The sequence below is a fragment of the Lepidothrix coronata genome, unplaced genomic scaffold (assembly GCF_001604755.1).
Source record: "Lepidothrix coronata isolate B3197 unplaced genomic scaffold, Lepidothrix_coronata-1.0 Scaffold169, whole genome shotgun sequence".
Lineage (NCBI taxonomy): Eukaryota > Metazoa > Chordata > Aves > Passeriformes > Pipridae > Lepidothrix > Lepidothrix coronata.
Genome location: NW_016690349.1, coordinates 1,440,564 through 1,468,450, shown reverse-complemented (window position 1 = coordinate 1,468,450; position 27,887 = coordinate 1,440,564). Strand labels below are relative to the sequence as shown.

The following is a 27,887-nucleotide window of genomic DNA, read 5'->3' as shown; positions in this document are numbered from 1 at the left end:
CAAGGACTAATTCCAGATTTCCAGTAACATAATCTAACACTAAATACTCTGCTAAGAAGTGACCACCCAGGGGTTGGGTGCTGATCCCTCAGACTAAGACAAGTCCACCAGAAGCAAATACCACTTTATACAGAAATAAGCCTGTGATCCAGCCAACCACAATGTCCCGTCTCCTCTGAAAGGTTTCTGGTGTGCCATTCTGCTTCCCCGTATTTTCTAAGTACTTTAAATAGCAACTTCTTGTATTGTGTCTCTTCTCAGCAAACTCCTCCAAAGGGAACCGCATCCTCACCTCACTGAGGTGTCCGGTGATTTGTGCTCTGTCGGATGAGGCACACAGCCAAATCAGCTCAGCCCTTAGGGGGAGTCTTAGCTGCAGCAATTACACTCTCTTCAGGTGTCACTCACTCATGTGTCCCTAAAGAGCTCAATCTTTTTATCTTTGAATGGGCAACACGCTACTGTTCCATTAAGCACTAATCTTGGCAAACTGGGACCACACATTTTCATTACTGGTCCCTAATCTAGCCAAGAGTACTAAACAATGCTCCATGAAAGAAAGCAAGATATCATTCATTTCAAAACTAAATAACCTATCTGAAAGCCTCAAACCCAAACCTTTTCTATTCTTTCAGTACTTAAAGGCAAGAACAAACAGAACTCAGAAGTGCAAATTATTCCCAATTATCCCACGACCAGCAGAGCCAGATCCTCTCAAAAGATTACCCAAGTGGGATGGTCTGCTCCAAAAGGAGACACACCACACCGTAAGTTTCCTGAAGAAGTATAAGAAGACTTCATTGCTGCCTCTGAAAGCAAGAAGCCACTCTGCAAGAAGTGCTTCTTTAAGGAGAAAGGCAGAAGCCACCCTTCNAGTCATCAGGCATTGGAATGGGCTGCCCAGAGAGGTGGTTGATTCACCATCCCTGGAGATTTTTAAACGCAGATTGGACGTGGCACTGAGTGCCATGATCTAGTAAATGGACTAGATTTGGACCAAGGGTTGGACTCGATGATCTTGGAGGTCTTTTCCAACCCAATCGATTCTATGATTCTATGATTCTATGATTCTCAGTGAGTGTCCTCAGGGAATCACCTGTAACTAGAGACAGCTTTGATGAAGTTCTCATTATTTACATGGGTATGTTTATTATGCCACTTCCAGGAAAAACATTAATATACCAGAAGACTTTTGCCCTTTCTCCAGAAAGGCATTTTGCTTTGTTGAGTCAGAGAGGAAAAAATTTGTATGCACCCCAGAGAAAGCTGACCTGCCCGCAGAGGTTCTAAGTCTTCATATGCTTGGCACAGCAGAATTAACAGCACCCTACAGCCTTTTTCATTATATAATTCCTTCTGTAAATCAAAGACCTCCTCTACAGTCACATATTTGACAACCCTTTCTTACAACTTCCAAAACTGCAGTTAGTTTAAAGCCCTAGAGCCTGATTCACGAAGGCATCACGTAACACTGTCTTCGTTCTGAGAGGCCTTTGGGAGCAATTGCTAGTCAAAACATTTCTAGCTAGCCTTATTCTGATTTTCCAGTGAGTTTTAAGAGGATCCCTTTATGCCTTCAGCAACACTCACTGCAGAATATAGACTTAAGCAACTATTTATGTGATACCTTTCTTCTAATATCCCTTTACTTTACTGTGTCTGAAATGCAATCACTTCCCAAGAACTACAGAAGCTAAACTTATAGTCAGTTTGTGGCTCAAACTTAGACCCAGTACATTCTTTTTGAAATTTAGCCATGGATACTAAAGCATTGTGAAGCTCAAACACCAGTCCAATTTAAGACTTGTCTAGATTGGGAGATAGTCTCATTTCTTGATCCTGCACTAAGCATTACTACTGTCTCAGTAATATTAAGATTTTTTTTTCTCTTTTTGACCAAAACAGCAGGAAAAAGGTTCTCAGCATGACAGACCACTCAGGAGAGTTAGTACTTATCTGCTATCAATAAGAACAGTAAATTATGTTTAGTAGCCATATTATGTTGTGATTAAGGAACAACTACAGCTTAAAGATATGAAGGGATGTCCAAAACTTAGTTCTCTGATGTAAGTGGATATGTGAAGATCCCATCATACTGCCCCTCACAACATGGCCGACAAGGAATTAATGTTTTCCATCTTCAGATCTGGGATGAAGATGGGTTCTGAAGAACATCTGTCTTTGGCCATAATGCCTCAGATGTTCAAACTTGCAGTCCAGGGAAGAACACAGACATCATCACCAGAGCAGCCTCAACCACATTTGATTTTACGTGGGCGCATTCTATGGGAAAATTATACCCTCATGGTAACAGCCATTAACATTAAAGACTTTAATGCACCTAAGATGAACTGAAGCTACCCAAGCATTGATTGTGCCTGAAAACAAATTTTAATTTAGCCAGAAACAGGCTTTAGCTTTCCCTCATCCTCCTCCAAATGTCTCCACATGCACAAAAGTCAACTTTGTTTCCAAATTTTACCTCCTTTAAAAGGAGTTAACTGCAATCTGTCTATGGCTGTATCCTTGTATCCCAATATCAAGACCATCAGTCTTACCTTTCCCAAATGCAGGTTTATCCATCTGGTAAAGGTCCTCTTCTGTACATTTTCCCGTTCAACTAGGAATATCAGAAACAAAAAACAGCACTTAAGTTTCCAGAAAAGGGAAAGCTGGTAGGAAATTTCAGAAACTGATACACAAAACAGAATCCATGAGAGCCCTGTGAATAAAACAAATACATTCCAAACCAGGAGACATAAGTTTGAGCTACAGTGTTTTATTCAATTTCTTTGACCAGACATGAGCTATACACTTCTAGATGCGTTTTTAAAGGCAGGAGGAAGGAATCTCTCTTAGTTTTGCAGTCTTTAATGCTCAGCTTCTGAGAGGTGAACATTTATTTATGTGCTGTGCACAGCTCTCCAGTGATGTCACCCTCTGAGCAGGCAGCTTGACCTTTCTATGTGAATTTACAGGATTATTGCTCTGACACCCTTGTGCAAATTGGGCTGGAGCAGATTCCAATATACTCACTTGCATGCACAAGGAAACAGGACCAACGCAACAATTTTCTCTTCATTCTTATGAATGGAAAAGCCTCATCAAATCTCATCTTCCCAGTCTCCTAACCAGTACATTTAAAATCAAAATTCCAAGTCCCTAGATTGAAGAATCATTTCATTTATATTGCAATAAGACAAGGAGTGCTAGTTTCTTGCCAGAAGTGCTGTATGCTAGGTGCTGTACAAACAGCTCTCAGGCCAGCTGAAGAGTTTTTAATCACATCTGCCATTTCCTGAATTCATTTCCATAGTGAACTACAGCAAAAGTGCAAGGGGAATCATATTACTGACCAGCTTTCATTTACCTTCTAATATAAAAAAGTAAACCATATATTTAATATAAATGAAGTAGACTGTGAAAGTAATATTTCATTTTAAAGACAATTATTCTCTAGAGGTTCTCAAGTTTCACTTGAATTAAGGAAATCTGGCAATTTATGAACAAAAACCATTAAAACTAGTTATATGCTGTATTTCAATTTACTCATAGAGTATATCAAATATATTTTAAAACCATTTTGTGTTTCTTCAGCTCTACAAAAACAGCTAACCCATCTACTGGGAAATCACATTCTGTAAAAGTCTGGTTTGTTTTTATTGGTCAGACTGATTATAGGCCAAGCAGTAGCTTCTGTAAATCAAATTTTAATATTGTTCTTTTTGATCATTTTAACTGAAGGGTCAGCAGTCTCTAATCATATGTATAATTATTTTCCTTATTTTTATGCATTGGAATAGAGCTTTCAGCATGAAGCACATCTGTCACTTTTAAGTCCCCTTATTCCATAAAACCTGATTTTATATAAGATTGGTTAAAAAAAGTCATTACCCCTTAAGTGCTTCAGAAAACATGGAAAATGCCAAACTAATTATTGCTGTTGGCTTTTCTTTTAAAATGTCTTAGAAGAATGTGCACAGATTTGAAACAGCTCTCTACAAAAGAAACTGTAAATTATATTAGGATTCCAGAGTATCTGTAAAACACCCACAGCATTTACCACCTACAAATCCCGAAGTACAACAAACTGAGAGATGTGTCACATATTTCTTGGGCTTCCCTTCCTTCAGCACCTTGACCCCAGAACTGGTTTCCCATGCACTCCCACAGCCAAGGCTGAACAGAAGTGCTACGTGTCACCCAGGGTGTAACTTCCACAATCGATCTGCTAAAATTAACCTTTCAGGGTGGGTGGAGGTTAATGTTAAGCCAGAACTTCTCCCAGATATACTCCTTTCTGTTCAAATACAGGTGTTAGTGCAAAGGGGATGGCAGAACAGACACAGGAGCTAGCAGCAGGCAATGGGGCCGCCTCTTGAACTTGTCTGAAATGCTCAGGAATGCTTGGATGGGCATCAGTGCCAGGCTTTGGGAAGGAAAGGAGACCTTATCAAAAGGGCTGGATATACAGACTTCCAATGTCAACCAAAATCAAAGAGGAAACACAGAGGGTACACAGAAGCTTTCTGGTATCATCAGAGGCTTGGTTTCTTGTCCTGTTTTTCACCAGTCACTTTGACAACCTTCATTTTCACAGTAAATAAGGATGCAAAAGAGAGCTGTGTTTATTTACAGATCATCCATAAACCTGAGCATACATTGGCTCCTAATTTGGCTGCAGAAATTCTGCCATGATGCAAATTAGGAATTGCACATATGCCTTAAAGGATGGGCGAGCCAAGCTGGTATTACTGCTTCAAGAAGCTCACACACAAAAAAAAAAGAAAAAAAAAGAAAAGACACTTTCAGGAAAGCACTTGCATACATGAACAGATTTCTGAGATTAATCACTGAACATTTCTATGGCAAACAGCCTCTTTCCAGGAAGAGCGATGACTCCAGAATGGGCACTATTTAATTCTGTAATAGTCTAAAGCAACAGTAACAGGACGGGAAGAGGAAAAGGGAGGAAATGTGTTTATAAAACCCCTAAGGTAGACAAACCTCTAATGCAGTCCATATGCTCGATGGCAGAGCTAATGGGAAAAATTCAGCACAGGTATTTACTGATGTGTGCGTTTAACTGCTATTCTTCTCCAGCTTTGTGGACCTCCCAGTTTCAGTACAGCCTCTCTTCTCCACAACCTTTTCATTTCAGATGATTGTAGAGACTCTATAAACTTTATACAGTTTCTATAAATTAAATCTTTTTTTCTCCTTCACACCTACTATTATATAAAAGTGAAGAAAATCATTCAAGTCTAAAGTTCCTATGCTTGTATATATAGTTTACTGAAACTGCACTGTGTTTACTGGGCAGCTAGAGAGCAATAACACCATTATAAAATAATTACACCCACACATAGCTGGCCTGCACACAAATACCATGCTGGAAAAGAAGAATTCCTGCTGTGAGGGTTGGATTGACAGATCTAATGCTGGAAGGTAGTAAAAGTTAGGAATTGCCATTTTGATTCAGCTCATACTTTGACATAAGAGAAAAATTACACAGGGAAATTTTGACCACCACACAGAAGCTGGGTCTTACATACTCTTCCAATAAGCTAAAGTGTAACTTCTTTTCACAGAAGGGTTGAAGACATTGCAGAGGCACAGTATTTATATCAAAGTGCACGTGTAAGTCACTGACAAGCATTAGCTGCAATAATTTAAAGGAGAAGAAACCCCTAGAGAAGCAAAAAGTGTGCTGTTAGGACGATGAACCTATTCTATAACCCACACAGTTCTTTGCCCCACACTGTGTCCTAGAGGACAGGAATTTGGCAGAATTTGGCCCAGTATCTGTACCTTAGTAAGTCTGCAAATACATATTCACGAAGATACACCGCTTTGTCAAGTCTTATGGCAAAGGCAACTAATTTGTCAAAGACTAAAACTAAGCTATTTCAAAAACCACTTGGGCAGAATTCAAAGTTAAGCTGCTAATGCACAAGGGAGTTCAGCTGCTCTCCTGTGTGGCACTGTTTTCTTCCCCATCAGTCTAGAAATTCCTCAGGCATTTACTAATGCCATTTCTTCCTCTCTCAAATCTCCTCAAAGGTCATTACTGTTGCGTCACCTACAGGAAGCCAATCCCTAACAGCCTCTACATTCAACAGCAAATTTGAGATAGCAAATATTGATTTGCTTCTAAACACTATTTATTCTGTTGTTGTAGAACCAGTTATGAATAATCCTCTGAGGCACACCACGGTGGGGCTGGGCACATCAAGGAACTACGAAACATGCAAGTTGATTTGAGTGGAACACTTGTCAGTGTGTAATTACATAGCTTCAGAAAACTGCTTGATTTGCATGTATGGATATTACTCCCAAAGCAAAGCAGAAGGACACTTAAATTTGCTTCCAAACCTATTAGCATTTCATCTAGGATATCATCATCAGATGACGTTAAAACTTTCACAACAGGCCAAGCTGGCTTTTAGATCCACTTGCAACTTACCTTCTGGACATCTTACTAAGTACCAGTTTTATAATATGCACAAAAGTCAGCTTCCTTGTTTCTACCACAATTTACAACCTCTATAGATACAATATATACCTTATTAACAAGTTATTAACAAGAAGCAAGTTTTCAAGATGGAAATGATGGTGTTGGCCACCTAACTGTGACAGAGGATGCTTTAACTGCCCTTGGCTTGAGAGGCCCATATTCACTTCATAAGTAACCAGTGGCTGCCAAAGAACCAGCTCATAACGTGCATGGCTCTGGAGGCATTCCAGCATTTGCCAAAGTCTTTGATCTGAAGGAAATGGCATTTCTTATTACACAACAAAAATATATGGGAAAATGTATGATAATTAAATACTACAGCTTAACTCCAAAGTGGAATACGGTTCAGACACCCTAAGTCTTGGGAAATGCAAATTCCTCTCCTTCTGCCTTCCTCACCCCCAAACCCTCATTCACACAGTTAAGCAATCAATCAGTTTCTAGTGAACACATGCTAAACAATCTACTTTTGAACTCCAGGCCAATAAATAAAACAAGAACTGGATTTTAAACTTGGCTTCATAGTGTTCCTGCACTGTGACTCAGCCTAGGTATTTCTGATTTCTAGGCAACATACTATCAAATCTGAATACTCTTTTCTCTGCAAACAATGCCTATGAAGGAAGCCAGACTGACATCTTAGAAAATTGATTTTACCTAAAACTGCTTATTTGCGATGAAGAGAGATGCAAGTAACTGCTTGCAGGCAAATAAAGGCCATGCCATTAGTTACAGTAAGTGGTCAGGCATTAGATACAGGATGTTGATGCCAGATACCAGATACTGTATCTGACAACTGTAAGGAAGCACAGATCCTTGTCCGGGAGACCTTCTACTGTTCAAACACTACACGTGGGACAAAGTTCGAATGCAAACACCAAAGACAGGGCACATGCAAGCAACACATCTGACATGGAAAGGCTGATTAAAGGTGTGCTGTAACAAAAACAAAAGGGGGGTGAGCAAGGGAGACTGGGTGGAGGGGGTAGCAACTGACAGCAAAATAACTGGAGAGTAGAAGATAAAATGTGTAAATTAGGGCAGGGAAAAGTACAATTAAATTTTCCACTTTTGTTTCATCTCAACACAGAGTTACATTAAACACGTTGAATCCTCAGAGACTTAGTCTATATTATATGAAATGAAAAAATATCTCACAACATAAGACAACATATAGGAAAACACATTCCTCTCATGTATATGGTGCAATTCAGCTACACTGTTCTCAGTGCTACAAGCACTCAGTACTTGTATGTAAAAATCTCCATATTTGTAGGAGTGTGAATTTTAAAGGCATAATCAAAGAATAAGGAATAATTTTATCCAAATTGCCCACAAACTTCATTTTACAAGCTTCTGGATTCCTGTGAATTCTATATTTTCCTTGTGCTTAAGAAACCCCCAAACAGCTTAGAAGATTAATATAAATTTTCTGCTTGATCTATACAGGGGTTGAAGGCTTTGTTGTGTACCATATGCCAATTTGATGTAATTTGGAGCACATGAAATATTAAATCTTAAAAACTCTGGTTTTCTAAAGGAAACATTAACTACACTATATAATATGAGTCTGCTCTCAAGTTACCTCCTATGAAACAGGGCCTCTAAGACTTCCAGATGAAGTTGTTAAGTTAATTGTTTGTTGAAACCGACCCATTTATTAGGGTCCTTATTAAATTTCTACGGCAGGTGTTGAAAGCTTGAAGCTTTTTCATTCCATAGAAGTTGCAGAGTCTGAGTCTTACTGATTCAAAATTCTTTAAAACTCAGGTTGGTCCTGCAGAACACAAACATCGTAAGATCCCAGGCATTACATTTTCATTAGCTGCAGCAAAAGAGGTTTCTTTCGGAGTTCAATGTCTGGTTATAGCAAAATATTTACTGCTGCAATTGGTATGTTAGGATTACATGCACCAGACAAATATTACAGGATGAATATGAGATTTCTAAAAAACTCTTAGTGCTTCAATCCTCACAATGTCTGAGACAGATGTTCCTCTTACCAAAGCATTAGAAAGATGAATTTACTTGTAAATTCTACTAGGCTCTGGAAGAGATATCCTACATAAAATATTACTATCAGAGCTGATCAAAATAGCTTCCAATGAGAGGGATTTATATTTCCCCCTTGAAAACTAATTTCGTAGTGGCAGATGGTAAAGATTCCCCTCCATGTACCCTTCAATCACAAAGCAAACATCTTTGTTCTCATGACTCTTTATACACATGGAAAATGTTATTGAACAGATTAAAAAAATTTCTCATTTACATACCAGGAATGTTATGAAACAAAAATCTGACAAGGTTAAAAAAGAGAAATACAATTGTGTTCTGAACATTGTGAATGAAACAAACATCAGTGTTTACTGAGAAGATTGCTGGACCCAAATAAAGTATTAATTAGGTTAAATTCAATGGGTTTGGAATTGATCTAACAAGTGACTTAAGTGTTGATCCAGCAAGAGGTTTTCAGGCTGTGCAGAGCACCTCTTCTGGTTTATTACACACTGTGCAGGGATCATAATATCTCCTTCTGCACAAGAAAAGAAACAGGATTTGCCATTACCAGCAATGACCATTAGGAGAAATGCAACAACAACCAACATCTTGGTTCAAGAGTTGCTCTTCGCCCAGAGTTCATGGTTTTCCAGCACTGTTTGCTGCACTAGTCTGGTTTCTCCAAACAGTTCACCTCCTGGGACTGCTTATGTTTCTTGGAGGTATTGAGGTCCCCAGCTCTGCAGCAGGCAAAATGTCCGACCCTTGTCATTGCTGGAGTGTTGAACTCTGCTTCGAAGCACAATGCTTAACTTCAGTTTCAACCTCCTGCACCTTTCCGACCTACTTGAGTACATCAGGTCTGATTCTCTTCGCTTGCTCAAAAATAAAATCAGGAGTGCCTTTTTGAAGCTAGCAAAATTATAGTAGCTGCACTCAGCCAGGTACCAGTTAGCCCCATCTTCATATCAGTTGAGAAATGGCTCTTGAATCACGTTCACATTGACAAGGTTTTACTAGCACTAACACAGCCCTTTCCCTCCCACAAGGAGAAGAATGCCCCATACCCATAACAGTATCTGCACCAGTATCTATACGTCACATCTAACATGAGATCTCCATCCTCAGCCTTTGGCATCTAAAAAGAAAAATACAACATCTTCATGAAACCATCCTACATCAACCAAGTAAGGGCTCGTCACAGAGTCCAGTCCACTTCATCTCCACTGCTCTGCATTTACTTTTAATTGTTGTGGCAAACCTAGAAAGTCTAAACTGTGAAATTCTTCAAGTTTTTTGACTTCCAGAGAGGAAAAAAAAATCCTTTTTGTTGAGACATCAAAATCTGAAATTCACTAAGATATTCTGCTATACATCAGATCTGACAACAGTGCTAAAGCCGGAATAATTTGAGATGAGCAAAGAAGCCAAACAAAACCCACACTATGTGTCAGGGTTATTTGGTTATTTCTTGACATTCAGAGTCAGATGAGAACTAGCATGTGTCCAGAGTCCCACTGTTTCCTATATTTGTCAGTTAATGTTAATGGGTTGGTGCTTAACTGTACTTTTATGCATTTAAAACCATTGTAACTGAATTTGCGAGCAGAATGCAGAAAATGAAGATGCAAAGGGCTTTAACACAAAATTCGAGCTCTCACTATTAGCAAGCAGGACCTTTAAAGCACCACAGGGTGGGACAGAAGAGCTGAGAAGACAACTGCCAGGGGTGGATAATCCTCCTTATAATTTGCCTTTAGAAGTTTCTTCTTCTAAAATCAAGTATCGAAAGTCAGTCACAAATGTGTCACAGAACTACCTTGCAGAAGGCCTGAAATCACAAATAATTGCTCGTTGGAGTGCCCGTGGCTTCCGGATTTCTCTTTTTTACTTCTCCCACTGTCCCCAAACAATTCGAGATTACCCAGCCAGTATATCATCCAAACCAAGAAATGCTTACAAAGCCTTCTGAACAGGACACCACAGCACTAGAAGAGGTTCAGAAGTAAAACTTAATTATACATGTGCAGTACTGCAAAAACAGTAGTAAAAGCCAGAAAGAGTAATTTCTGCAGGGACCACCAAAACCTACTGGTGTGCACAAGAAAGGGAGTGGCCTCGGGTGGGTCTTCCTAGTGAGAAATATGAAGAATCCAGAATCACACTGTCTTCTGCCTCTCTCCCACTTATCCATCCCTTTATTGTCTCTTGTCAAAGCCAATAAGCAGCACAGAAGAAACAGAGTGAGGAGCATGGTAATCAGGTGAATATTAGAAACATGTAGAAATACATACAACTCTAAGAGCAAAAGATTGAAGAGATTTACAGAGATTAATATTAACTAGAGAAAAATCCTGTGGCTTTGGAGGAATAAGCAGATGCTTTGTTCATTGTGGGCCAGACATGTGATCTGAAGTAGAGGGTACAAGACTGTTCTTAGAGGGATGGAGAGGAAAATGAAACCAAAAACACAACATAAGAGATAGGAGCTACACTGTGTAAGGTGCTGTATTGCAGAGCAAGGCAACCACCATTTAAAAATGGATGAAGGCAGAGTGTAAGCTGCCAAAGTTAGATTAAAATGGATAAAAAACTGAACTACAGCAGAGGTCCTTTTGAGATGCATTTTATAAAATCCAGGAACCCAGCAGTGACCAGGATACACCCCTGTGGAGTTGCCATTTGTGTTAAATGACCTGCTGGGAGGCATTCTAGGAGGCTTCAAGGGAGTTATGCCTACTTTTCTAAGAGAGGGAACAGAAGTTGCGGGCAGACCAAGGATGGCAAACGTCTGAGTGCTGAGCGAAGTCAATCATGCAGCCTCCCCCACAAGACCCCAGCTGACCCTAACTCTGCCCCCTCTAGCCCAAACACAGGCTCCATGTGCAGCACAGCAGAAAGCCTGGCTCCCTCTGCACACTGGTGAGCACTGGTTTGTTAGCACAGGGAACCGTGAGCTGGAAGTACTGGGCATTATTCTGGGTGATACTATCCAGCTGCCAAAAGTTAGCAGATGAATTATTTTTCTGAAGTCAGCAGAAGTCTTTCTTTTGCTCCAGAAGGCTTTAAAAACAGGTTATAATGTGTGAAGATCATTCGGAAATAGTATTGGCACAGCTTACCAATTAATCAAAACTAGAAGGTGTCAGACAAAATCTTGGGACTGGGCTTGGATTAAGGCCTGGGGTAACACTCATGATCCCAGTTCTTCCTGAGTCTCCCAGAATGTGGCAATGCAGCCCTCAAGTGACTGATGCTCTTGATGAGCTCCACATTTTTAGCTGCTCGCCTGAAGGCAGGTTTCAACAAATCTGCCAGGATGAAAACCCAAAAAAAAAAAAGTGTATATGAGCTCTCTTGTTCTGAGGATCCAACAGTAAAATAGCACCATTTTATGGTATTAAACCAATGTCATGAAAAACCACAGCACAGTGACCTGTAGACATTTCACACATCTTCAACACTGACACTGACATGCCTCCTCACTTTGTCATTGAATAGTTCACCTGTAGCCTCCAGGACTAAAGCCAACTCTCTACTTCTCTATTTTTTGCAACTCTTTTCCAAATTTCAAATGAGAACATGGAAGGAGCCATGAAAATTCACCGTTTGTCCTTCTTGGCCAACATGGAACATCCACTCAGAAGGAAAGGCAAACAAAAAAGAATTTGGATTTAAGAGCCAAGCAAATATTTGCGTTATTTCCAGAAACAAAATTACTCATAGCAAGAAAATCTGCTTTCAAGCAAAAACCCTGTTATTACATAACTAAACTCTGTGTTTGCACTGCACCTTTAACCCAATTAGCTCTGTGATCCTCCTTATCAGACTTTCCTGTCCTTGGGGACAAGACATAGCATTATCTCCTGTTACAAAGGAGAAAATGGGAGCACCAAGAACTTCAGGGACCAATTATCATGCAAGCAACAAGCCCTTCCTTTAATACACTCCATGGTGCTCATATGGCATTACATCTTTCCAAAAGGCAAGTTTAAATTAAAAAAAAAAATAAAAGCTTCTGGAAAGAACAAGTATTTTGTTGCTTTGAACTGTGCTCAACATGCAGAACGATCCCTCCTGAGATGGGCTTAAGAGATACACTGCAAAACAGGACGTAACCTACTTGTTTGCTGTATTAGCTTGTACTAGGAAGAAGTTAATCTGACATTCCAGAGGAAGGTGGACCTTCCAATATATGTCGTAGTGCCTAGCACAAGAGGAATAAAGGCACTTTGGCAAGAGAGGGAGGGCCAGCACAAGGGAGGGTGTCAAACAGCTCTTTGGCAGCAGAGCTGGCCTAGTGTGTTAAGCAGCCCTCGACCCAAGAGCACTTACATATCCAAACATTATCACATTAGCTCACTAATGCTCTCCACATTACTCCTGAACTGCTTTGCATCTCCTACTCCACGCCCTAACAACAGGATTCTGGTTAATGCGTGTTCCTCACGTTTTTTTATCCATTTGCCACAACAAATCATGAACGTTGTGCAATGGGAATAATGCAGAGCATGAGGGCTGACAGCATTCCTGTTGCCGTAGAAGTCAGAAGTCTAATCAGTCAGCTCCTGTTCTGCCTCTTTTTCCTCTCTCTGACAGGTATACCTGCCAATTTCAGCCCAGAGGACTGCTGCTGTGTGCTGGATATGGTTAACAGGTGATACATCCACCTTCTTTAGGCCTCCAGGTACCTTCAGAACTGGAATGTACATGCTCTCCAACAGAAAAAAATCACTACTCATCCTCCATTTTTCTTAATCCATAGGATGTGAGATGGATGGATGAGCAGCAGAAGAGGACAGTGAGGACACTGCTGCTGTTGGGACTACACTCTCCAGTTCCTTATGGCAACTGAGCTGGACAATCCAGTATAATAGGAGAAGACACCAAAAGCACCAGGAAGGCTGTCCTGCACACAGACTGATGTCTGCAACTCCTTGTCAACACTACTGAGATCAGGTGAGCTAGTACAAGCACGGACATTGCACACAGGGTGACAGGGAATGACCAGATGTTTTGCTCACTCGGGCCATGTCTATGCTCAGACCAAGAGACTTCAAAGCTGTTTTAATACTGTTTGTATATAACTTGTATAAGATTCTTTTATAAAAAGCCCAGGTATCTCACATAGCTGTGCTGGAGCCAGGTCAGAGCCATTCTGACTTCATGTGGCACTTTCAGCTGAGAAGCCTTCACAGGTGGTCAAGGCCCTGTGCAGCAATTGCCTTGCTCACGCCATCCAGCAACTGCTTAGTTTTGAGAGCCTGGTTTTAAGTTGAGAAGCTTAACTGTTGTGAGGAGTTCCTACTCTTTACAGCTGTATGAATTGACCCAGGGCAACCAAAACATTTCAGAAATATGAGACATGACTCATGGATTTCGAGAGCCAGAGTCCACACATCCCCAATGTGTGTCATTTTGGGATCATGGAAAGACATTATTAAGTATTCCAAGGACTCTGGCAGGCTTGAAGTGTGCATGGCAATGAGCTTCATCAAAGCACTTGCAGCAAAGTCAGACTAGAGAATTGAGTAATCATGACTAAAACATGCTCATACAGTCAGTTCCCCTCAGGATTAGAAACACAATGAAATCTTCATAGAGAAAAAAAATCAAGAGCGCAACTACCTGATTGCAGCCTCTTGCATGGCAACAGGGAAACAGCAAGTCTTTAAGCAGAAGATGCTACTTTGAAACTGAGGTATCATTAAAAAAAATAAAAGGACTCTCGATGCCAAACAGCACGTAGACTCTGCTACAACATATTGCTAGGAAGGTCAGGGGTATCAGAGTATGACCTCTCTTAAAAAATCCTAAGTAAAGCATGGCAAGGAGAAGGCTCAAAGCCCTAAATATCTGCAGGAATTCCATTTAGACCTTGGGCAAGTTTCCACGATCTCTGTGCTTCTCATCTGTAACAGTGGAATCATTCACACTTTGAAGGCATCTTGAAATTGAACCCACAAACACTGACTGCAAAGTCAGGTCCCAATGTTTAGAAAATATGGAATTCATAAGATGATTTTTGTGATGCATCTATCCAACAATATCACAACTGCTGATCAATAACATCATTTACACAACCGAGGAAGGAATGGCAATAGGACTTGATACAACAGTGTACCTCTCTTGTGCTAATTTTGTTTGCATATGTATGAAGTTTGACTCCAGTGCAGTAAAGTTGTAAAGACAGAAACACCTTTTGCCTACTAACCCTGTGATACTGGAAATAACAGAGAATAAAAAGTTACAACTCAATTTCATCAGCAGACCATTCCTCCCTTGTTCACCAACACAACAATCATAAGCAAGTCACTTGAAAAGTCAGGACGGGAATTTTGTTTTAGTGTTAACTTCATTTGGAAGAAGAAAGTGAAACTTCTCATGATTATATTTTAGTTTATTTTTCCATTAATAATTATGACTGCAATTTAGCTGTAAGAATGGCTTTGAAAACATACCTTCTCCATTTCAATTTATTTCTACAGCTGCAGAATTACATTGTTTAACTTTTCTTTCTTAAGTGGATTTTCTTTGGCTTTGGCTTCCATTTAATAAAGTGACTAGTTTACTGAAAACAGCCTCTGCAGTTTCAGTGGATTAGTGCAGTAAAGCCTAACTTGATTGAAAAATAACTTTGCTCCATGTTGCTTTGCTGCCAGTGTGCTCACACAGATGACAGCTGTGTCTGGCCCACAGACCAGTTATTTCACGTTTTGTTTGTTTTCAAATGGTCAGCAACTGCAACACCAATAACATGCACCCTCTTCATTTTCACGTTCTGTGGTGTGTGCAGAGTAGGTGGGAATCATCTAAGTGGAGACACTGTCAGGAGAGGGCTTAACTGCTCTGCTGAAGATCAGCAGTCGATAAAAGCAAAGAGAGCAAGTATGGACCAAAGAGAGTAACATAATTACTTACAATTCTATGCCAGATGAAACACGTAGGTGGCAATTAAGTACAAAAAGCTTGTCAGAAATCCCTAAGCACATAATTTAATCAGGATTTGATGCTATGACACCACAACATGCTGCACACCTCTTTAAGGTCTGCAGAGCCTTCATTCCTCACTTATATCCCATCCTGCAACACTCTGGGCACAGCTGTGTCCCCCAGAGACTCTTCCACAGAGACAGCACCCACAGCTCAAGATAGGCATCAGGATTTAGCTTTTATTTGTCTGCTAAAACAAACAGATTTAATCCATACATCATTTTATTATGGTGTAAATAACAGTTGCTCTGTTCTTTCAACAGTGAAAAGATTTCATTTTAGAGCTGCTTTTTTGTAAGATAGTTAAATTAAACCCCACACATGTAAGCAAACAAGGATTCTTTGACATTAAGAGACGAGAAGCAAGGACCATGGGCCTTTCAAACTTCCAAGACAAACCCTATCTGCCCTTGGCCAGAAAATTAACACTGGAGATACCTGTTGACTTTTACAAATACCAGTATTGGCTCATATATCTCTGATGGAAAAAAAATAACTGATTGATTTACTTCATGTCCACTGAACATAGGATTTTAAAGCTTAATTATATAAATCCTTCCACTTATATGCTTTCAGATCACTCTCTCCATTAAAAAAAAAAAAATTAAAAAGACACAGTCAGGTATAGAAGTGCAATTATATAGCAAAGGACATATTTTTGTCACAAACAACATGCAGGCAAGTAAGGACTTTGAGTTTCTGAGTAAGTAAATTAAAATTTACAAAATAATGACAAAAAGTAGGTAGACAAGTTCATAGTATTTGCAATTTCAACAGAAATCTCATTGGTATAAAAAACATAAACTTTGCTCACTAAGCGAGAGACGACAGTCTTCTACAGAACTGGATTGTTAAGGAAGATATGAAGGGGTTAACAGATGGTTTCAGGAGGAATTGCCAGTCAAAGGAAAAACTTTCTGCTGGTATACCCTGACCCTTTTCCTCTGGATTTCTAGAAACTTAGTAAATTGATCCATGCAATTTTATAAAGGGGCAAATATAAGAAATTATCACTATACTGATTGTACAAAAATTTACAGGTGACTGATTTGTCTGATGTCACACAAGAAGCCAAGTGACATCTTGAGCCTTGCTCTTTAAGTCACATTTTTCATGGTATGCAAGGATATGCTTAGAAAGCACTGATTTGATTTGAGTTGCTATGAAAACGATGGATCTTTAAACTGCAGCTTGTGTGGGCCCTTTTCTTAATGAAATCCACTGAGATACTGGACTCCACAGCTAAAATAGGTTTTACCATACAGGTTTGAAGCAAATGAATCTGGAGCAGAATGTACTTGCTATAAAAAGTAAGGGAAAAAAAAGTCTTCAAACTTACATTTGTCCCAAGAGTCACATAAAATTTCATGTCTCAGGGTTGTCTTCCAGAGAAAGGAATGTTTCCCTGGAAACATGTTTCTAAATACAGTTGCTCCACTCATATCTTACACTAACAGTTTGTTCTTCAAGAACAGAGACAGGCTAATCAATGCCGAGCTGATATCCCTGAAACTTGCTCGCTCTAGTCAAATCCCGCAATTTCTCAGGATCCCCCTATTTTTAATAACTGACAACATAACAAAAACATAACCTGTGGTCCAAGTTACTTCCAAAATGGTGCAAATCCTCATCTCATACTTCAGCATCTTTAACCTCTGACATAAAAACAGAGATGCCCTACTGCTAAATACTCTTCACATCTGAGACAGCTGGTGCTCAATCAGGTACCACAGGCATTCCAGGAAAGGGATTGTATCTTGACTTCGTACCATGCCTGGCACACAGGAGCACCAATTACTTATAAAAGAAGGATTCAGAGCTGTCCCAGTTAAGCTATAACTAATTACACATTTACCTCCTGGTAACCAGCAGAGGAAATCTATGAAGTCACCATGGTGTGTGGTTTCAGGAGACGAGTTCTGTCCTTACCCAGGCACTAATGTAAGCATTAATCGTAGTTTCCTCATGGACAAAGCATAAATGCTGGTGAATACTTCACTTTTAGAGCACAAGAAGAAGGAGCTGCGTATTTCCAGCATCCCTTCTTGTTACCCTGAACTTCTTGCCAATATCCACCTACAACTAGGAGCCAGTGCTGGTCCTGGCATGTCTCCTAACAAGATCTCCAAGTTTGCAGTGGGTTTGGCAGAGTGTAATTATTGTCTTCTGTCTCTGCCTAGGAAGAGCCATCTCTGAAAAAAGTGGATGGGTGATACCAGCCTTTGCCCTATCATCTTTATGCTTTAACCAGAATAGAAGTGCTGGAAGACATCATGCTTATTGCTTGTGAATGCTTACCTGGCAGATGGATTTTTTTGGAGACAAACAAGTATTTTACCTTTTGATACAAGAGTGGTGGCAATAGAAAGATTATTTGATCTGAATAAAGGAAGACTTAAGATTTGACAGAATACTTTTTTCTCCATGTGTGAGGTCTCTCATGAGTGGCACTGAAAGACTAATTAGTTGTCTCTCCCAGCAAAAGAACTAAGGAACATCAAATAAAAACATCAGGGTGCAGATTTAAAAACAAAATTAAGGGAGCTGCTCATGGAAGTCCTCACAGCCAGACACTGAGGATTCAACACATTTAGTGAGAGCTTTAGGGGAGACACAGTCACAGATAGGAAATTCATCTGGGTTTTATTCACCAACAAACTCCCTTCTGGCTCTGGAAGAAGTCCCTGGTTTGCAAATGGTTGCCAGACTAGACAAGGACATTGTGAAAACTTCTTGCCCTGTTCTTACACTAACTGGGTACCCCTCTTTGGCCACTGTCAGACAGAGACACTTGGCTGAGCAGACCTTTGGTGTGACTACATGCCCCGCAGTATATTCTCCTATCAGGTACTGCAGTGGACAAGTCTCAGCTGTGGGACAAGTCAGAGAGAACCTGGGCTGAAGGCAGTCTGACATATTCCTAGGCTGAAGCAAAAGACCACTTTGGATAAAAGGCCCTGGGTGATAGAGAAAAAGTGAGAAACCTTTGTAGTTTCATGCTCGTATAGCAATGGGAAGGTGAGAGGTTTGGGTTTGGTTTTCTTTTCCGCTATTACCCACTCTGTCCAATCTACAGTAGGACTTCCCCCACTGCACATAAGTAGATGATCATACTTTACATCAATTGACAGTCTTCTTTAAGTCATCTTGGATGGTCTCACCCTTAGATGGACTGAAACATTAAAAAAAAAAGCAGGGAGAGGGGAAGGATCTGAATAAGACAACTCTTTTTGGCTACCTGCTCCAAGAGCCTTTCACTCACTTTTACTGTCAAAAAGTTACATGCCTTGTTGTTAAAGTCAACTGCTTTAACAAATTACTTCATTAATTTCAAATGTACTACCCTATTTATAAAACAGTTGGCCTTGTTAAACCAGCTGTCTGCTAATAAAACAGCCCTGAAAACTTTGTGCAGTATATGCCTTTCAGGGTGTAGCTATCACAGAGCCTATGGGTGGGAGAGAACTATTGGCATCCAAAATTGGACACACACAGAAAAACCCCTACAGTAAGCATAAGAACCAAAGTAAATAAATAGGTCTCCTGTCACACCCTGAAGGTTGCCACCACCCAGTGCTTGCCAAGGAAAGCACATTCCAGATATGGGGCCCTTCCTGACTGCCACAATTACTCCCAGAAACAGGTCTAATCCATCAGACTCCGGATCTCTATGGGAAATCAAAAGCCAGAAATAAAGTCAGGAAAGTGATAAAAAAATTATTCTCAGACAGGTCACCACAGTGAATATTTTTAGACCAGAAACAGTCTGCTCAATGTAGGCTAGAAGCAAAGAGCAGTTACTTTCTCTTACCCTCATATTGAGCACTATTTCACTGATGCCAGCATCCTCTGGAGATTTATTTCTCCATCCCCTTGCAGATCTGTTTAGCTTAGCCTGACCCCTAATTGCATCCCAGAGATCAGAAAATGCCACTTCTGCCTGCTTTGCCTGGGGCAGTCCCTGCTTTCCCTTGGGCTGACTAGGCTGTATGAAAATGTCTCTTCTTTCCCTCCCTTCATCAGGAGAGCTTCTTGTAGTGAAGTGTAGGTTTGCTGAGCAGCTAAGGATATGGAAAATGCTGCTATTGAAATTTTCCTAACAATGTAAACACTTGACAGACAAGGTCATTGTTCTATTTACTTTAAAAAGCAAACATTACAATATCAACAGAGTGTTTTTAAAGAAACCTGCAGCTTCCAGGAGTGCCAGCACCTACTGTCCAATGCCTTTGGCCCGTAAGAGCATCCTGGGACTTCTAGAATAAGGTCTGGGCAGAGAAGTTATCAGTCAAAAATAAGAAGAAAGAATTTCAAGAAAGAATTTGACTCTCATAAATTCTGCACATGTGGTGCTATATGAGAATGCTTTTTCGATTCAAAGCATCTCACTGCTGCCTCTATTCTGAGAGGAGAAAAAAAAAGTATTTCTTAACTGGTATTTTTTGAGGAATTGCACCTGGAGCAAGAGAATGCCACAGTTATCAAAAAGGACTTCGCGTTCTTACTGAGGAAGCAGTTCAGTCCCCAAGCGCTGCAACTCCCCATCTCATGACCTACACATAAGGTGCATATCCAAGCACTTTTCCCACAGAGCCACCTGTGCTGTACTCCCAAGGACACATCCCCTTCAGCCTATCTGCCACCACTTGCAGTTTCTGGGCAAGAACTTCTCACACTGGAGTCCTTAAACCTCAGATGATCTGCATTGGTCTTGAGACACTCATCAGCAGTTTCTTATGGCTTGGAGACTTTGTATTCACTTCAGACACAGAGGTGAAAGGTAGGATTGTTTTGCACTGAGGAATGCTGTTAGCAATCCACATATTTTGGAGAACACATTTCTTTAACAAGCTTATAGTTTCTCAAGTTGTAACATGGATCAATGAGATGTTGATGGCCGGTATGGCACACCTGAATTTTCGCCTTCAGTTTGGAAGCACCAACTCACGCTTTTCCTTCAAATGCCCTTTTGGTTCTTGCTTCAAATTGTACAAAAACATCCTTGAAAACAAGCTATTGTTGTTGTCTGTACTGAAGAGGTTCGTGAGTGTTACCAGGTGTTTGAGCTAGCTCTGCAAACCATTGTGCTCATTCCTGATGAATGCTCTTTCCAGTGAAACCCTGTGCTCTAAATGGGAGTTGGCGATATGAGTAGTATCAAGCATATCAGTCACTGGAAATGCATAACTTTTGTCCTCTATGCTGTTGCTTTTAGAAAGTAGAAGTTTCTTCCTCGTTATGAAGTTACAGACCCAACGAGGCCTAATTCAAACCCACACGTCCTCTGGGTGCCCGTTCGCAAATGCCCTTGTGCTCCGCATCGCTACTGTCAGCGTCCCAAATCACCGTCCCAGATTTGGACCCTCCTGCCAATTCTTCTCAAAACTGCAGAGGCACTCACTGCTAACCCAGTTCTGTCGAAATGATCCCCATTTGCTAAATCACCTGTGCAGCCATAGTGGCCGTGCCACGGCAGGAGGTCCCAGGGACACAGCAGCAAAGCCATGGCCAGAGCACCACCCTGCCCAGAGCTGGGCACCCCTGACCCTGCAGGCAACCAGGGCTGTTCTGTGGGACTTCTGCCAGCCTGGGACACATGGGGAACTGCCCTCCCTCCCTCCTTTGCCCCAACCTGCAATGAGGAGTTTTACTTGATACTTTGCGTGCCACTGTCTAAAATACACACACTGGATAAGATGCTACTTTTTCTATCTTTGTTAATCTCTTCGAGCTCCTTTAATTGCAGCCTGGAAGCTTTTTCCAGACTAGTGGCTGGCATTATTTTATCCTTTCCCTGAAGAGTTCAGCTGCCTTTGCTATTTACAGGCATTTCTCTAGGGCTGAATCTCAATTTTTGCTGGGATACGGAGTCACATGTTCCACAGATTATCGCACCATCCATCCCCCTTCTGCTTCTTGAGTCAAGTCAGAAAAGCAAAAACAATGTGCATACTTCTCTCACCTCAAAAAGTACATTCTATCCCTTTAAAAATTGATGCAACATGTACTTTGAACAGCAGGAATAAATACTACAGATTCACCATCTTATTATCTGTTCCACCATTCTACCACTAGACAATAATATTAAGTGAGGCTTTTTAATGATTTTTTTTTTCCTATAGTCCTCTCTGCACTCAGGCTCTGTTCTTTTTATCACAGGTAAGCCAGCACTTTTTGCCAAGAGGCCCCTCTTTTCAGGTAGTTTCTGCTGGATGTATAGTCCTTCTCTTTATTGTTACTTTGCTTTTGTTTTCTATTCTTTATTTGCTAAATTGATGATGTGACTGTATTACATATATATCAAGTACCAGAAAATATAATGTTTCAGAAAAGATCAGAAAAGGCTGGTTTCAGAAAGACCTGGGCTAATCCCAAGACCTTGTGCAAGGATAGCTTGTGTCTCACTAAGTGCACACAGACTCTTGTTGGGGCTCTCCAAATTCCTTCCCTCTTTAACCCGAGTTTCTTCCCCAGAGTTGAATGCAAATTGCTCCATCTTGCTTTTAATCAGTCCTTGTAGTTCCTCACAGACATGCTACTTCTCTGGCTCTTTCTCCAGGTTTGATAATTTGACTTTCAGTAGGAATGTACCGCATTGTGTCAGAAATTCATCTCCTTTTATTCAAGGCCAAAGAAAAAATGTAGATGCAAATGACATGTGCTTTATATTTTTTTTCTGCATGCGTATGAAAAGCAGATAGAAAAGCAAGCACAGCAGACCAATATCATAAATAATTCAGGGACATGAAAGGGTCCTCTACAGAAGCATCATTATGTTTTAAACTGCTTTCAGTTTAAATGTTTTCAACAATTAGGAAACAGCTATGCAGGCCACTTCCTTTCAAAAGCATCACTCTCATCAGTAAGTACAGTATTCTTCAGCTGACTAAATGCTTTTTGTTAAAATTTCCAAAAGGACCACTGACTCCTGTTGTATAATTTGGGTAGACTCCTTAGTAAGATTAATCAGCAGCTCAGAGCTTGTGGGAAGTGTGAAGTGTGATGCATCAAAAAGAACCATCCAACTGCAATGCGATGGAAAGTAATGCTTTCCCTGCCAAAAAGATTCTGGGTGAAAGAAAAGAAGAGAAAAAAGAAAAGATTTATGCATATTATTAAGTATATATCATTCTCTAGATTTTACCTTTGCACAGGTATTAGCATCTTAGATATTTTTGTAGCTCCAGTGATGACTATACAATTCAGTCACTGAAGCCTTAAGTTTCTCTAAGTTTTGGTTAAAGTTGCACTGTGCTGCTGATTGTTTTTTTTTAAATGCAAAGTGTACCGAGTTTTACTGACTCATGATCCATTAAAAGATCTGTTGATTTTTTAACTAGTTTATTCTCTCTATCCAACAGAAGGAACTTTTTTATTACAAAATCCAAAATCTAATCCCATTACTTGCAAAATATCCTTAAACTATGAGTAGGATATAAGCCCTGCAGCCACATTTACAGAGAGACACCTTCGACTCCTCCTTCTGGCACAGAAGCAGGAAAAGAATAAGGTAAGGAGGTGCCACAGGAAGACTGGTGGTGTTCATGGGAAAGGACAGATATCCTGGTGCACCTCTGGAACCCAAAGCATTATTTGAAGATTTCAGGTCATCTACATGTTATGAGCCCGAGCAATATATATGTTGTCTAACAAACTATTGAAATTACTCACTAGATATTTCTTTAGTAAGCTGCAAATTATTTTGGTTGTTTGTTTTTTTTTAATAGGATTACTTCCATCATCTTTTATTCCTTTGCCAGTTTAGTTTTTATGCTGCACTCTGAAAGAGCTGAAGTATTTGCTCAATGCTTCCAGAAAAATGCACTCCTACCCTTACAAAAAATGTCATTTTTTAAACATTTATTGATGTTTCATGACACATGACAAGAAATGCAATTAGAGACTGTGATTTTCTCCATATGCATTCAATTTCTCTATTCCCCACAGTAATTTGGGTCCCAAATGTAGGTTATATAATTTTTCCAGAAAATCATTCAAAAAGATACTCTTAATGCTGGGTTGAGGCTGTTTTCCCTATCCAAGAGTTTGCCTCCTAAAACCTTTGCAAAGCAAAGTCAATTTTTAATTCATTTTCATTATCTTCAGAGATAAACATAGTAACTTAATAGCAGAAGCAGCAAAGAACAACGCTATAGTTCAACAGTACAGTAAATCCATCCTAAAGCTTTTGGAACCAAATTTTTTTTTAAAAACCCACATCATACAAAATGCCGAACTAATATAAACTTAACCTAGAAGCTTATTATGCAAAAAAAGTTGGAAGTGAACTTTGTATCACCACGTTTCAGACCACATCAGATATTACCCCGTCTCCTGCAGCCAGCAGGTAAATGTCGAGCTGTCAAACTTCATTGCACATTCCTGTGACTGCAGCAGAGAAGTAAATGTGAGTCCATGTGTGATCTCAATTACCTCTGAGTTGCTTTATCATACAGTAATAACATATGATCAATATTAACATCTATAGGCTAGGTAATGTTAAAATAACTCCTGGTTTTAATGAGCTGGGGCGTTAGGAAACACTTCCCCCCTGGGTTAGGTTGTCACCCATTAGCCTGCACATCATGTCCTGGCATCCACTAAAAGGAGGGAAAAATTTAATGACAGGTCCTTCAGCCAGTTGCAATCCAACCCAGGAAAGCCTCAGACTTCCTTTTACACTCACTGAGGGCACCTAAATGCCCAGCAAGAAGAGCACATTCTGCCTGCCTCACTGCCTCACAGTTCCTTGCCCATGAGGGTCTGGAAGCAAACTAAAGCCCTTATACCTGTAAATTTTTGCCCACGGAGGTGATGGATTCACTGTCCCTGGTGGTTTATAAGATGAGACTGGATGTGGCACTTAGTGCCATGGTCTAGTAACCAGTATGGTGTTGGATCAAGGGTTGGACTTCATGATCTCGGAGGTCTTTTCCAACTCAGCTGATTCTGTGATTCTATGAAATATAGTGGCTGTGGAGCACCTGGGTCAGAGTTTATTCACAAGGGAAGAGATACTCTAACAGAAGGTAGTGAGAAACAGTCTTTAAAAGGAAAGAAGTTTTATATACTACTTTTAGTGTGAATAACATACTTGAATAGGTTTATAACTCCGTCATATCACTTGTTATAACCTAGTCTTGGAAACACAGGTTGCAACCAGCACAGTAAACTACCTCACTAACTTAGAAATGTTCATGTAGATGGATTCAAATCTTCATCCTGGTAAGCAATCAAAAGCAGAAACACAAAACCAGAAGTAATTGCCTACAGCAGGCTTCATCAGCCACCTAACATGTATCTCATGACACAGCTGCAAGTCTGCAATATCCACCAGGTAGAAGAGACCCAACAGAATGACGATTTGCTTTCTTTTTCGTCCTTTAATGCTACATGACTGAACACAACGTGTAGTACCATGTCTGTTTTTCTCTAGCTTTGTCACGGAGTCACCATTTACATACCTGATGAGGGCACACAGACAGCTCTTGCACAAAGATTTGCTTAATGTTCTCCATCATTTCACAGACTGAATGGCCTGCACAAAGTGGGAGATAGAGAAGAGCTGTCTAAATCCTTCTGTGATTCTATGGGAAACCAGATGCAGGATTTGATGCCAGATAAAGTTAACCTGGTGGACAAAAGGGTTTATTTTAACTTGGTCACTTGATCCAATTCACTGCACAGTCACACAAACACTTGTGCCAGTATGAGCCAAGGGGGAAAAGGGTGTGTTATAGCTCTGCCTGTCTTGGCAGCAGCACTGGCTTATTTCTATTTAAACTGTATGTTAAAGTATGTCTTAATAGCCTTTGAGCCATTTTATTTAGTCTCTTGAGTCACACATACATCACACAGATTTTTGCTGCTGTCCAGACTGGAGACACTTCATAAACAAAGCATGAGTCCTCACACAGGAGGGAAAATTATGGTATGTCTAACCAAATACTCAGTGATCCAGTGACTGCATAAAATGGTTGTGTTTTCAGAAATAGTTATAGTTTGGTAGTTAAAGCAGAGGATTGCTGAGATATGCCACCAACATGAGAGAAGCAAACAAATGAATCTGTCTCCACGCCCCAGTCTCACCACCTTTCGTAAGCACTTTGTAAGGTCTCAGGATGAGAGCTTACATTTTGATTGCGTGTCTATGAAAAAATAACTGACAAAACCTTAAGATTCTTGAGATTCTTAAAAGCATTTAAAAATATAACATAGAGCTGTGATAAAAACCAGGTATGTGTAATGTATGTTAACAGGGTGGCTGTCCATTCTCTCCTATGTATTTGCAGGCCCTGCACTACAGGAGAAGTCCTTATCTTAGGAGTCATTCATTTTCTCTCTACCTCATCCTTACCTTTACCTATCCAGTGATAAACCACAGAAAAAAAGGATATGTACTGTTGATTAGAACATTTAAATTACACATTTAGTTAGCTGCTCATGCCAATCCTACTCCAAATGATGAAAATTGAGGAATTTGTTTTGCACAAGTGGCTGAAGACGTAAGGATCAAGAACCACCTTTCTCCCTGCCTGTTTTGCATTTATCATTCCTACCTCTCTGTTTTGCTGGTGCTTATTTCCCCATTCAGTCTTTGATCTTGGCTGTAATCTTGGCATGCAGTTATCTCTTCCTCTTCCCTTCACTGTTCGTTCTTTCCGACTCACAGCAGATAAAGTGGCACAGCTCTACAGAGGTAGTTCCCTGCCTTACCAGACAACAAGTTAGACAACCAGAGCAATCATAAACCATTTCTGATGCTGCTCCACGATAGCTGTGGTTAGAGGAGCATTACACACACCAAATCACTCCAGCTATAACATTTCAGGCCAGCACAAAATGAACACAATGTCCCTCAGGCATCTCTGAGTTATGCTGCCCAAAGGCAGTAGCTGATGCACCATCTCAGGAGGCCTGATAGCAGCATTCAGTCCTCGCTCATGCATTAAATATCAGAATCACAAGGGGCTGCTACCTTTTAAATCCAGCTCACCATAAAAGGATTCTCTCTGTTGGTTATTTCATAGCTGAAGGAATGAATAATTAAAAGGCAGTAGGTATTCTGCACAAGAACTAAATCTTTAGTAAAGAGCAGAACAACGTTTAATAGGTCCAGATTTTCATATATAAGAAAGACCTCAGACAGGTCAAAGCTGTGGTGGGGGGAAACAGTTTTCCCCCTGAAGTTATAAAATGGTAAAACCCTGGGGGGTGGTGACCCTTGAAGTTTTGAGGTTTTACCCAATGAGTGCTTCTGCAAAATATAAACATATCACAAGCAGAATGTAAGAGAAGGTAGCTGTAGTTTTGTTGTTGAAGAAGTAGCCATGTTGTAGGAGCCACGAGGAGAAACAGCAGCAGCCCCACTGGGGGCTGGGCCTCCCCCCCAGCCCCCAGCAGGGGAGCTGCAGGGACTTGGAACAGTGTTAAACTGAGCTAAGTGCCTGTAGCTAGAAAGCTGAAGGAGTTTTCTCCACTGTGAGTGGGCAAAGGGAGCAGCGGCAGAGGCAGCAGCGGACAGAGGACAGTGGCAAAGAGCCAACAGACAAGAACTGAAGAAGCAGCAAACAGCATGCAGCCAAGGAAGACACAGAGTTGTCTGAGAGAGCCGAGAGAGAGAGCCGGCAGCAGAGAGAGGACTGAGTTCTACGGAGAAAGTTTGGGTAAGAACTGAAACTAAAACCCCAAACTCGTTGGAGACCTCCGAGAAAGGAGGATGATGATGGACTCTTACTTGAAAGAGTCTTAAAGTGCTACAGCACTGCAGAAAGGAGCTAAAAAGCTCCGAGAAAGAATGCGGAGAGGGTGACCTTCCACCCACCCCCCCCCCCCCCCCCCGCTGCTTGAGACAGAGCACAGAGCTCTGTAGGGAACTTGAATCCCCTGAAGATGAGGACCGTCACGAAGACCCCTGAGCTTCGTGATATGACGTGGTGATAGCGCCCTTTGTCCTGGGAAACGCAGCCCACGGAAGAGAAGACCCTCGCTTGAAGACGAGTGGCCGAGAGGGCTTGGATACCCTCTCGTGAGTACTGGCAGAGATCCAGCCACAGCTGCTGCATGCATGAGAAGAAGAAAGCTTGCTGCCTTAGAGACTGCTGCTCTGAAAGTAGAAAAGATCTTTTCCTTCTTCCCTCATGGACTTTTATTTGGAGGGGAGAAGAGATTTGATCCATTGTAAATACTTATGTCATGGTAGAGATAGCTAAGATTGTATATAATGTATTGTAGTATTTATTTGTACAGTTATTGTAATATATATTCCCTTTCCCCCATTCTGAGTCTCGTGTAGTGTCTGGAAAAACCATCTCATAGTGGGTTGAGATGTGGGAGGGGGCTTGGACTAGGGAATTGGATTTTGGAGCTCTCAAACCAT

General features: G+C 40.7%; 1 protein-coding gene across 1 annotated transcript in view; it reads right to left on the bottom strand.

Moving 5' to 3' along the window:
- Positions 1 to 27,887, bottom strand: part of CLMN (calmin) — a 75,123-nt gene that overhangs the window by 21,146 nt on the left and 26,090 nt on the right. The window contains exon 2 of the mRNA XM_017829840.1: positions 2,559 to 2,620. Coding sequence (XP_017685329.1) covers positions 2,559 to 2,620 — 62 coding nt within the window. The remainder of the gene's footprint in view (positions 1 to 2,558; positions 2,621 to 27,887) is intronic.